The sequence below is a fragment of the Pantherophis guttatus genome, chromosome 2, assembly GCF_059756535.1.
Source record: "Pantherophis guttatus breed Tessera chromosome 2, ASM5975653v1, whole genome shotgun sequence".
Lineage (NCBI taxonomy): Eukaryota > Metazoa > Chordata > Lepidosauria > Squamata > Colubridae > Pantherophis > Pantherophis guttatus.
Genome location: NC_142064.1, coordinates 109,930,879 through 109,943,644, shown reverse-complemented (window position 1 = coordinate 109,943,644; position 12,766 = coordinate 109,930,879). Strand labels below are relative to the sequence as shown.

Sequence of the window (12,766 nt, the reverse complement as noted above, 5' to 3'; positions counted from 1 at the left end):
GGAAGTGATAATATCATGCTATACTGCACTAGTGAGGCCTCATTTCGAATACTGAGTCCAGTTCTGGTCACCACGGTACAAAAAAGATTATGAAGCCCTAGAAAGATTGCAGAGAAAAGCAACAAAGATGCTAAGGAGTCTGGAGGCTAAATCATATGATGAATGGCTAAGGTAACTAGATATGTTTAGCCTAATGAATAGGAGGCTCAGGAACACATGATATAAATCTTCCAATTAACAGATTAACAGAATTGGAAGGTACCTGTAGGTCATCTAGTCCAACCCCCTACCTCAGCAGGAGACCCTACACCATTTCTAACAAATGGCAGTCCAATCTCTTCTTGAAAGTTTCAAATGATGAAGCTCCCACAACTTCCAAAGGCAAACTGTTCCATTGGTTGATTGTTCTCACTGTCAGAAAATTTCTCCTTATTTCTCCAGTTTCCATCCATTATTCCTTGTCTGGCCTTCAGGTGCTTTAGAAAATATCTTGACCCCTTCCTCTCTGTGGCAGCCCCTCAAATATTGAACACTGCTATCAGTGTTCCCTGAGGGAGTTGGCTGCTATGAACCATCTATCACCAGAGGGGATGATACCATCAAATTCCCTGCCTTTGGACATCTGGCCGGCCACTGTGAGAGGGTGGCCGGGAAACTTTTTTTTCTCTCTCAGTGACTGTATTAACCAACTCCTTCCGCTGCTGTGAGAGAGCAGTGGAGCCCGGGCTGCTACTTATATGGAGACTTTCTGTCCTAGGACTCTGTTGGACCCTACCAAACTGTCTTCCCATCCTGGTCTTATTGGATGTACTCAGCGGCGGAGCTATGTGCACTGCAAGACTCCCCCCTCTTGCAGGTTTGGCCCTCCACTCTATCGAGGGCCTACCTTGATGACGGGTTTTGGAACCCCGAGAGGTGGCATGGTGCGAGAAGGGGGTTGAGGGGTTTTTTGACTAAGATTTTAGAGAGTATTTTAAGGGGTTCTGGGAGGTATAATTTATGAGGGGTGGGGACTAGCCCGGCGAGGGATGGTGTTACAGGGGATGTGGGGTCCGGGATTAAGGAGGGGGCCAGTGTCCATACTGTGGAGGGTTGCTCCATTGGTACTGTGGTTGGGAGGGGCAGATATGGTGGGAGGAGGGGGCCACATCATGTTCGGGGAGTGCGCACTCGCTATCTCCAAGCGATTGCGCGCTCCGGCCCCCAAGGCTCCTCTTGTTCCCTGGGTAGTCCAGATCCTCAGGGCCCATATTTTCAGCTGATGTTCTGCAACGCCAGGTCTGTGGTAAATAAAGCCCCCCTCATTTGTGATCTCATACAGGAGGGGGGTGCGGACCTGGCAGGTGTTACAGAGACCTAGTTGGGGCAGGAGGGGGGTCCCCCTCATTGAATTGTGTCCACCAGGTTTCTGTGCGTTCCATCGGCCGAGGGCTCAGGGTAGGGGCGGTGGGGTGGCGGTTATTATTAAAGAAGATCTGAGTCCGAGGGAGGCCACTGTTCCTCAGATAGCCGGATGTGAGTCCCTCCTTGTGAAGTGGGGTCATGGGGTTCAGATGGGCCTGCTGACTGCGTACCTGGCTCCCTGCCACATAGCAGTGGCCCTGCCCGAGCTGCTCGATGTGATAGCCGGGGTGGCAGTGGATACCCCCAGACTTATGGGATTTTAACCTGCCATCTGTCAGCGAGACGTCGGAAGCGGCTCGGGAGTTCATGGCTTCCATGACGGCTATGGACCTGACCCAGGTAGTTCATGGCCCGATGCACACGGGGGGACACACTCTGGACTTGATTTTCATCTCAGGTCAGTGGCTGAATGATCTAGATATAGGGGATGCAGTCATCGAACCCTTGCCATGGTCTGATCATTCGCTCCTTTGACTGGACTTCTGTACTGCTGCCCCCTGCCGCAGGGAGGCGGAACCGGTTAGGTGGTTCCGCCCCAGGCGCCTGATGGATCCTGATGGATTCCAGAGGGAGTTTGGGCCATTTCCTGAGGTTCTGGCTCACGATTCGACCGAGGACGTGGTGGTCGCCTGGGATAGGGTGGCCGCTGGAACCTTGGATCACGTCATGCCTTTGCGGCCTCTGAACCAGTGCCGATCCCGTGTGGCTCCCTGGTTCTCCGAGGAGCTGAGGGAAATGAAGCACCGGAAAAGACGCCTAGAGAGCAGTTGGAGGGCCAGCCAATCCGAATCTGACCGGACATTGGTGAGGTCTCATATTAAGACCTACCTAGTGGCGATAAAAGCGGCGAAATCTGAGTATTTCTCTGCTCTTATCGTGTCATCAGATAATCGCCCAGCCACCCTGTTTAGGGTGACCCGTTCCCTACTCCATCAGGGAGCGAGGGAAGACCCCTTACAGGGAAGAGCTGAGGACTTTGTGCAATATCTATATGACAAAATCGCTCAGATTCGGGAAGGATTGGACTCTGACTGGGTAGCTTCAGGCGGGGTGACGGAGGCGGGCCTTGAGAATGTCATTTGGGAGGAGTTTGACCCTGTGGCTCCCGAGGACATGGACAGGATTCTGGGCAGGCTTAGTGCAGCCACATGTTTACTGGACCCGTGTCCCTCCTGGTTAGTACTGGCCTCCCGGGAGGTTACACGAGGCTGGCTCCAGGGGATTATCAATGCTTCTTTGAGTGAGGGTGACTTCCCCGCCGCCTTGAAGGAGGCGGTGGTGAGACCCCTCCTTAAGAAGCCTTCCCTGGACCCGGCTGTATTAGCAAATTATCGTCCTGTCTCCAACCTTCGCTTTGTGGCAAAGGTTGTTGAGAGTGTGGTGGCGCGACAGTTTCCCTGGTTCCTGGAGGAAACGGTTTATCTAGATCTGTTCCAGTCGGGTTTCAGGCCTGGGCACAGCACGGAAATGGCATTGGTCGTGTTGGTGTATGATCTCTGGAGGGCTCGGGACAGGGGTTGTTCCTCTGTCCTGGTCCTATTAGATCTCTTGGCGGCTTTTGATACCATCGACCATGGTATCATGCTGCGCCGACTGGAGGGGTTGGGGATAGGGGGCACAGTGTTGCGGTGGTTCTCCTCCTTCTTCTCCGACCGGTCGCAGTTCGTGTTGACAGGGGGACAGAGATTGACCTCGAGGCGCCTTGTGTGTGGGGTGCTGCAAGGGACGGTTCTCTCGCCCCTTCTGTTCAACATTTATGTGAATCCGCTGGATGAGATCATCTGTGGTTTCGGGGTGAAATGTCATCTGTACACTGATGATACTCAGCTGTACATTTCCACCCCAACGATGCCCTTGATGTGATGTCCCGGTGCCTGGAGGCTGTGCGGATCTGGATGGGGAGAAACAGGCTCAGGCTCAACCCGTCCAAGACTGAGTGGCTGTGGCTTCCGGCATCCCAATATAGTCAGTTGGTACCATCGCTGACTTTTGGGGGCAAGTCGTTGGCCCCCACAGAGAGGGCTCGTAACTTGGGTGTCCTCCTGGATACACGGCTGTCTTTGGAAGAGCATATGACGGCTGTGGCCAGGGGGGCTTTTTATCAGGTTCGCCTGATCCACCAGTTGCGTCCCTTTCTGGATCGGATGCCTTACGCACGGTCACTCATGCCCTCATCATGTGCCACTTGGACTACTGTAATGCTCTCTACATGGGGCTCCCCTTGAGGAGCACCCGGAGGCTCCAACTGGTCCAGAACGCAGCCACGCGGGTGGTGATGGGGGCGACTCGGAGCTCCCATATAACACCTCTCCTGCGCGAGCTGCACTGGCTCCCGGTGGTCTTCCAGGTGCGCTTCAAGGTTTTGGTTACCACCTTTAGAGCGCTCCATGGCTTAGGACCTGGGTACTTACGATTTAGTAAGTAGCCTCCCACCGACCAGTATGCTCCCACAGAGAGGGGCTCCTCAGGGTGCCGTCGGCCAAACAATGTCGGCTGGCAGCCCCCAGGGGGAGAGCCTTCTCTGTGGGGGCACCTACCCTCTGGAACAAGTTGCCCCTGGAGATACGGCGGATCCCGGATCTGCGCACTTTCCGCCATGCCTTAAGGACGTTTTTGTTTCATCAAGCCGGGCTGACCTAACCAAACTTTTTAAATTGCTTTAATTTTAAATTGTTAAATTATGGGTTTAAATATGGGGGTGTTTTAACTGTGGGCCAAATTAATTTAATTGGATTTTAATATTGTTTTAATTTTTGTATTCTCTGTATTTTATCTGCTGGTTGTTCACCGCCCCGAGTCCTTCGGGAGAAGGGCGGTATACAAATATAATAAACATAACATAACATAACATAACATAACATAACATAACATGTCTTCCCTGGTCCTTCTCTTCACTAGACTAGCCATGCCCAGTTCCTGTAATCATTCTTCATATGTTTTAGTCTCCAGTTTCCTAATCATCCTGGTTGCTCTTCTCTGAACTTTTTCTAGAGTCTCAATATCTTTTTTATAATGTAGCGACCAAAACTGGATGCAGTACTCTAGGGGTGGTCTTACTGAGGCTTTATAGAGTGGTATTAATTGATCTTGACTGTATCCCTCTGTTAATGCAATTTAGGATTGCATTAGCTTTTTTGGCTGCAACTGCACACTGTTGGCTCATATTTAGCTGCTTGTCCACTAAGACTCCAAGATCCCTCTCACAGTTACTGCTATTAAGCCTGGTTTCATCCAGTCTATATGTGTAGTTTTGGTTTTTCTTGCTTAAGTGTAGGATTTTACTTTTCTCTACACTGAATTTCATTTGTTAGATAGGACCCAGTGTTCAAGTCTGTCAAGATTCATCTGGATCTTGAGCCTATCTACTAGAGCAGGGATTGGCAACCTTAAACACTCAAAGAGCCACAAAGGTCCTAACAGGAAGCCCCCGTTCAATTCTGGAGCCAACTGGAAGTCCGGTTCTCCTATCATAATCTCCTCCTAGCACAGCGTCCTTTTTCCTCTGCCAACTGGAAGTTTGTTCCCCCACCAGAGTCTCCTCCTAGCGCAGCATCCTTTTTCTCTTCCTGTCCTAACTGAAAGCCCTATCAATTGTAGAGCCGACCAGCAACAGGGAGCCGTAGCAGAGGGATGAAAGAGCCACATGTGGCTCCAGAGCTGCAGGTTGCTGACTCCTGATCTAGGGTGTTAGTTATTCCTGCCAGCTTGGTGTTATCTGCAAATTTGGTAACTTTCCCTTTTATTCCCTCATCTAAGTCATTTATGAATATATTGAAGAATACTGGGCCTAAGACGGAACCTTGGGGTATCCCACTGCTTACTTCCCTCCATGTAGACTTAGACCCATTAAAGACTACTCATTGAGTACGGTTTGCTATCCAATTATGAATCCATCTGGTGGTGAAGCTATCTATTGCACTTTTTTCTAGCTTACCAAGAAGTAGGTTGGGGTCCACTTTGTCAAATGCCTTGCTGAAGTCTAAGTATATTATGTCCACAGTATTTTGACGGTCTACTCATTTAGTCACTATGTTGAAGAATGAAATAAGATTGGTTTGGCATAATCTGTTTTTAACAAACCTGTGCTGACTGCTAGTTATTGCTTTACTTTACACAGAACCTGGTAGGAAAAAAAATTGAATTTACAGCTATTCTACCTATTTTCTGCCCAGGCCAGGCCTAATCTGTCAAAGGCCTGGCCTAATCCTGCATGCTGCCTGTTCTCCCTTCGCCAGTCGCACACGTCACCCCGTTTTCCCTCCTTCAAAGATTCCGGCCCTAGCCCTGCTTCCTCCCCCATGACTGCCTCTTTCATCATCATATGGCTGCGACCTTACCTTCCTCCCATGGCTGGCTGCCAGGGAAGGCAAGCCAGGGCTGTGCTGTCACCACTGGGCTCTTCACCAGCCCGCATCTCACCCCCCCCCCATGGAAGGCGAAGTCAGCTTAGGCAGGCAAGCCGCAGGACAGACTGTGCATGCACAAGCAATAGCGCCAGGGAGGTCAGGTCACATGAGAAGTGACTGACGATGCAAGGCAAGTAGCTGGGCTGTGTGGCAAAGTGAAGGCAACATATATAGGGCTGGGATGGGTGGGGCAAGGATCGTGCAGGCGGGGTGAGCGAGCGAGCATCGAGTGGGCGAACGAGCAGCGACCGGGCGAGCAGGGCAAGCGAGCAGTTACTGGACGACCGGGCAGGGACAGGGCTGGCCAGAGCTTGCTACCGGTTCAGCGACCCAGGCCAAATTTCCCCTACCGGTTTATCTGAAATGGTGCAAACTGGCTGAATACCACCTCTGTTCTGAATACAGTATGAAATGCATATTTCCATATTTCATATCAATCCATTTAAAATGCTTTCCTAATTTGATTTTATCTTTCTTCTAGCAAAGAGAACATCTATATGAAATGTATAACTAAACATTTTTGATACATCTAAATAAAGGTAATCTTTGCTTAGCATCAATTTATTCATTGACTGTTCAAAGTTACGACAAGGAGATTTATGCGGAACAAGGAGATATATGATTCCTTGGAATTGTGGCTGTCACAGTATCTGCAATCATGTGATTGTGATTCAGGTGCTTGGCAGTCAGTGCACAATTATGATGGATGCAGCACCCTGTGGTCACATGATTGCCATTTGTGACATTCACTGCTTGCTTCCAACAAGCTGCCAATGGGGAAGTGTAGTAGTCACAAAATTCTATGACTATGGAAGAGGAACAATGCTATTCTACTGCTTTCACAGTTTAAATCTAGAGAGCCTCCATAACTTACTTACTTACTTACTTACTTACTTACTTACTTACTTATTTATTTATTTATTTATTTATTTATTTATTTATTTATTTATTTATTTATTATTTATTTATTTATTTATTTAATTAATTAATTAATTAATTAATTTGTATACCGCCCTACTCCCGAAGGACTCAGGGCAGTGAACAGCCAGATAAAATACATATAATACAAATGTTAAAAAAGCATTAAAATACAATTAAATAATTGGCCCGGAAAACAAAATTTAAAACACCCCAAATTCATAAAACAAATTTAAAATTGAAGAATTTTAAAATTTTAAAAAGTTTAAAAGAGAGGTTAGGCCAGGCCGGCCTGCTGAAAAAGAAATGTTTTGATGGCACGGCGAAAAGCGCGCAGGTCCGGATCCTCCGTATTTCCGGGGGGAGTTCGTTCCAGATGGTGGGTGCCCCCACAGAGAAGGCTCTCCCCCTGGGGGCCGCCAGTCGACATTGTTTGGCCGACGGCACCCTGAGGAACCCCTCTCTATGGGAGCGTACTGGTCGGTGAGAGGCTACTGGTGGCAGAAGGCGGTCTCATAAATACCCCGGTCCTAAACCATGAAGCACTCTAAAGGTAGTAACCCAAACCTTGAAGCGCACCCGGAAGACCACCGGGAGCCAGTGCAGCTCGCGCAGGAGGGGGGTCACATGGGAGCGCCCCATCGCTCCCATAACCACCTGCGCGGCTGCATGGGAGGGAGGGAGCTGTCGTGCTACCACACTCTCAACAACCTTCGCAACAAAGCGAAGGTTGGAGACTGGACGGTAATTCGCCAATATTGCCGGGTCCAGGGAAGGCTTCTTGAGGAGAGGTCTCACCACTGCCTCTTTCAAGGCGGCGGGAAAGACACCCTCCCTCAGAAAAGCATTTATAATCCCCTGGAGCCAGCCTCATGTAACCTCCCGAGAGGCCAGCACCAACCAGGAGGGACACGGGTCCAATAAATATGTGGCAGCATTCAGTCTACTCAGTATCCTGTCCATGTCTTCGGGAGTCACAGAATCGAACTCTTCCCAGATAATATTCTCAAAACCTGCCTCCATCCTCCCCCCTGAATCTACCCCGTCAGAGTCCAGATGTTCTTGAATCTGAGCGATTTTATCATACAGATACTGTACAAAGTCCTCAGCTCTACCCTCCAAGGGGTCCTCCCGCGCTTCCTAAACAGGGCGGCCAGGCGGTTATCTGATGATGCAATAAGAGCGGAAAAATAGTTACATTTTGCCGCTTTTATCACCACAAGGTAAGTCTTAATATGAGACCTTACCAGTGTTTGGTCAGATTCAGACTGGCTGGCCCTCCAACCGCTCTCCAGGCGTCTTTTCCGGTGCTTCAGCTCCCTCAGCTCCTCCTTAAATTAACTTAATTTAAGAATAGATTATCTGCATATACACCGCTTGCAACATGCAAATAGACATTGTTAACAGAAGCATCTGTTTCTTGAGACTGTGAACACACAAGACACAGACAATGGCCCATCTTTGCAATTTGCCTCTTCCATTTGCATCTCTGATTGCAAAATATTGTGCATTATTGCACTGCAAATTCTCGGTTACCCCAAATCTTGAGCATTACTTGGAAACAAAGTTTCTTCTGTTTTGTTTACACCATAGATCCTGGGGGATTTGGCTGGAAAAATACGGACCAGGAAACTAGAAAAGAAAAAAAGTATGTTCATCTAGAGCAGCGATGGGTAACCTTTTCTGGACCGAGTGGCCAAAGTGTGCATGTGCACATGCGCACCCTAACCCCCAAAATGCAATGAGCATGCAGCTCTGCGCATGTGCCCCATGCATGCACCCCACCCCCACCCCCACGCATGCACCCTGCCCCACGCATGTGTGCACAGCCCCCGCATGTGCCCTGTCCCCCGCATGCACCCCCGCACGCATCCTGTGCATGCTCACATGCGCGGCAGAGACCTGAAGACTAGCTGGCCAGTGGGAGGTGCGCGCATGCGTGGCAGAGCTGAACTGGTGTGACGGCTTGCATGCCATACATTCACCATCATGGATCTATAATGTAAACAAAACAGAAGAAACTTTGTTTCCAAGTAATGCTCAAGATTTGGGGTAACCGAGAATTTGCTATTGATTCCTGCTGCAGTCATCAAGACCTGTAGTTTTCTTCTTCCTTTCTGCTGGCTTCCTCAATCAGAACATAGTGATAATTCAGTCAGAAGATAATTCAGTCAAAAATAAAACTGATATATGGAAGAAGAAAAAAGTGTGTTGCAGATTAGAGAGGAAACTAAATTATGATTTAGGCTGTCACAAATAGGAGTGGGTCAATTTATTTTCCAAAGCACTAGAGGGCAGGACAAGAAACAATGGGTGGAAACTAATCTAAGGAGAGAAGCAACCTGGAATTGAAGATAAACTTCCTAACAGTGAGGACAATTAACCATTGCAATAATTTGCCTTCAGATGTTGTGGGTGCTTAAAAACTGGAGGTTTTTAAGAAGAGATTGGGCAGTCACTTGTTTGAAATGGTGTAAGACCTTCTGCTTGAACAGGAGGCTGGACTAGAAGACCTCCAAGGTCTCTTTCAGCTCTATTCTGATTCTGATTCTGATTAACCTATCTTGGGAAGAACAGTCAGATTTTAAAGTTATATGAGAATATGCAATGAATGCATGGTGTAAACACTAAGTTGAGAATGGGTATACCAGGCCTCTTTTTCTTATAGTGATGCTACAAAGGTGATTTGCCAATATTTTATTTGGTAAAATGAATATTTTGATGCTAGTTTATTGCCCTGGGATTTCCTGGTGGTGTCCCATTCAAGTACTGAACAGTCCAACCCTATTTAGTTTTTTTAAAGGACAACTAGAGTTTCAGAGATGGACTAATTCAACATATATGTACATATATTTAGTATATAGTGACTACAATAATTTTACTGCCCAATTTCTTCATTCATTCACCAGGAAAATGTTTTGCACCCTTATTACAGAGGTCTTTGTATCAGAGGTTAAAATGAACAGAATTTGGGATGTAACACTGAATGAATAGATGCCAACATTGATACTGAAATTGGCTTTTGAAATGTGATTTAATATATGGTTTCTTTTTTGAGATTTTTCCCAACATCTAAGTTAGTGGCTGAAATAATAGGAAAGAAGAGAGTTATAGGTCTTGTCAGCTGTAGCAAGATTTTTTTTTTTTAAGGAAGAGATTCAGGACTCTGGGGAGTTCACCCCTGATTCTGAGGAAACTATAGTATTCTGCCAAATAATCATGTTCATTATTTTTACTGGCAAAGATTTAAGAATTTGCATTAAAAAATATTTTTTGGCACATGCCATAATTTTTACATGTCAGATTTCTTTCTTTACATGCTTAGTCTCTGTAGTCAGATTATTTATTTAGCCACATTGGGGGTTATGAATTTAAGGAAATAATTATCAAGACAAAGAAGCAACGTAATAAAATAGTACTGAATATGCATACTCCACATTTTCAACCTTCATGAGTTACTGTCACAATCAAGCCTACTGATTCACACACACTTGATCTTAGGCCAAAGACCTACTGATTCTATTAGATATTTCTTTGGAATAGACGACAGGAGTTAATGCTCACTCATAAACTGGTAGCTTCCCCAGATACCTGTTTTTCCCCGCTGGGCTTCTTGTGATTGAGGAGTAGCTCAACTGCACCAACCACCTCTTTCCTTATGGCATGTAGCAGAGCATCTCCAACATAGACATTAAAGCTCAAGAGCAACTCTATGAACTCCAAGTTTTCATTTTCTATTGCAATGAGAAGAGCTGTTCTTCCAAGAGGATCAATGCAATTAATATTGATCTTGAAATAAATTTCTGCTTCTTCCAAGACTTGCTTCACACTGGCATAATCTCCTTTTTCTACAGCATTCAAATAGGCTTTCTCAGCAGGGGAGAGTTCAGATTCTGCTCGTACGACGCGAAGAGGGATGCGATCTCTGTAAGGGGCATTGATGCTTCTCTTATAATAGAACTGGGCCATAGTTTAAACAACCATCACCATGTATTTCTGCAACAGAATAGAAAGACGTCATCAATTGCATACCGAAGGAATATAGCACTGTGAATACACTATGGCTATAGCAGCCCAATTCCATTAAAAAAAAGTGTTTAGCAGTAGGAAGACAAAAACAAAAAATAAAAACACCCTTCCCCCATATGCAATGAATGCTTATGTTCAAACTCTTTTATGTTTTTGTATCTTCCAGTAACATTTTTAAAATGAGGAATATTCTAGGACTTCTAGGCCTGAAGTCCTCCTAGGCCCAATTCAGGGTAAAGGTCACTGACCTCTGTCTTGTCTTTGCAGGTACACATCTGGAACTGCTGGGAGCCTACGTGTAGGACCCTTTTATACACCAGGGGAGGAGTCTGAGGTAAGGGGATATGATGGGATATGGGGAAGTGCCAGCACCTGCCTGGGAGAATTAGACATTTACCCTGACATGTTAATGAAAATTTCCTTGAAAAATATTGGGTAAAAGAGTAGCTGGGTCACTGCTACATAGGTGAAGCAATCTCATGCCTTCTGGAACAAGATGCCCCCATCCAAAAAAATCTGTATGGCTCCCACTTTATACTTTTCCATAAGGATGAAAAACTTATTGTTCCCCAAGGCCTTGGATTAAGATGGATGAAGCCCATTGTGGGATGTATTTATGCCATAATTTTATACATAGTAATCCAATCTTATTTTGTTTTGTATTATGTTTTTATTGTTTATTATATTGTAATCTGCCAGATTTGGTCTGGAGTTACAGGGCACTGAAATTTAAATTAATTAAATTAACTAACGCATCAAGATAAAGAGATAATTTTTAATTATCTGTAAAAAGATTCAAGTTAAACATCCTATTTTAAAAATATATATATTATGAACTAGGGAAAACTGATATTTACAATTGTATTAAAGACCTAAACTGTAATTGTTAAAGAAAATGAACTATATTCAAACTATATTTACTTTACTGTAATTTTTTATTAAATGTATGATTTAGTACATAGTACGTACTCAAGTAAAAGATGACCATAAGGCATGAATCAATTACAAAATGTATTCTTCTCAATAAAAAATAAATAAATCAATGATCTTGGCTCATTTTTGGATTTAATGAGTAGGGATTAGAAATTATCTTTCATTCAAAATTCTTCCACTACTTCTTTCTATGGAATATCCATTAAGGACAGAAAGATATTGCTCTACAATGTACTTTGAAATAAGTTCTAAGGCATAGAAACACCTTAACATGTCCATTAATTTGTGCAACTAAAGCAAAATAATACAAATGTCAACTTGCAAAGCTTTCAAGTTGCCATGAGCAGGAGGGAAGGAGAACTGATGGAGCTGATTGATTTCCCTAACTGAAGCTACATTCCACAGATGCTTTCTTACCACAATCAGTAAGAGAGTGTTGGGTTTCACAGCCAGCCAAAGTGGTTAACTGGAGAATGTGATTTATGACATGGCCAGGGAGAGGGGAGAGACAGGGTCATAGGGGAATGTAAATCTACATGGGATTAGTTCTAACTGCATCGGAATATTGCTGAAATAGTGCTCCTAATAAATGACTATATTTCTTTTGAAGTTTGGCTCATGGCTCATGAATTAATTAGGGCATCTTTCGGAAACTTCACAGATAGAACTAATTTTAAAATCCATCAAGATCACCAGGTTTCCTGAATCCTGGACACTTCAATCGCTCTCCGATATCTGGGGTGCCAGGAGGGAAAATCAGGCAACCATGGCCAAAGTCGGGCTATCTGAAGAGAGCCTGATTGCAGCCAGAGTGCAGCCTCCCTCAGACATCAAAGTTGAGATGCTTGCTCCAGCAGTGGAAGCAAGAAGAGATGAATATTGATGGGAGTTAATCTCTAAAGCAGCTGAGGTTGAGTTCCCAGAAAAAGGGGAAGCCCCTGAGCGAGCTGGGAAGAGTGAAGTGGAGGCTGGACTGGAAACAAGCCAGGCTCCCAAAGCCCCTGGGGAGTTCCAGAGAGCCAACAAGACCATGGGAGGAAATTGCAATGGACTTTATAGTGGAGTTGCCAAAAAGT

The 12,766-nt window shown here is 45.7% G+C and overlaps 1 protein-coding gene across 7 annotated transcripts in view; it reads right to left on the bottom strand.

Moving 5' to 3' along the window:
* TRPC4 (transient receptor potential cation channel subfamily C member 4) overlaps window positions 1-12,766 on the bottom strand; it is a 346,099-nt gene that overhangs the window by 290,666 nt on the left and 42,667 nt on the right. For 6 of the 7 annotated variants that reach the window (XM_087888452.1, XM_087888453.1, XM_087888454.1 and 3 more), the window contains exon 2: window positions 10,320-10,724. In XM_087888452.1, the coding sequence (XP_087744578.1) occupies window positions 10,320-10,697 (378 nt within the window). In that variant the 5' untranslated portion in view covers window positions 10,698-10,724. Of the gene's footprint in view, window positions 1-10,292; window positions 10,725-12,766 lie in introns of those variants that run through there. The other variant, XM_087888457.1, reaches the window with a different exon arrangement.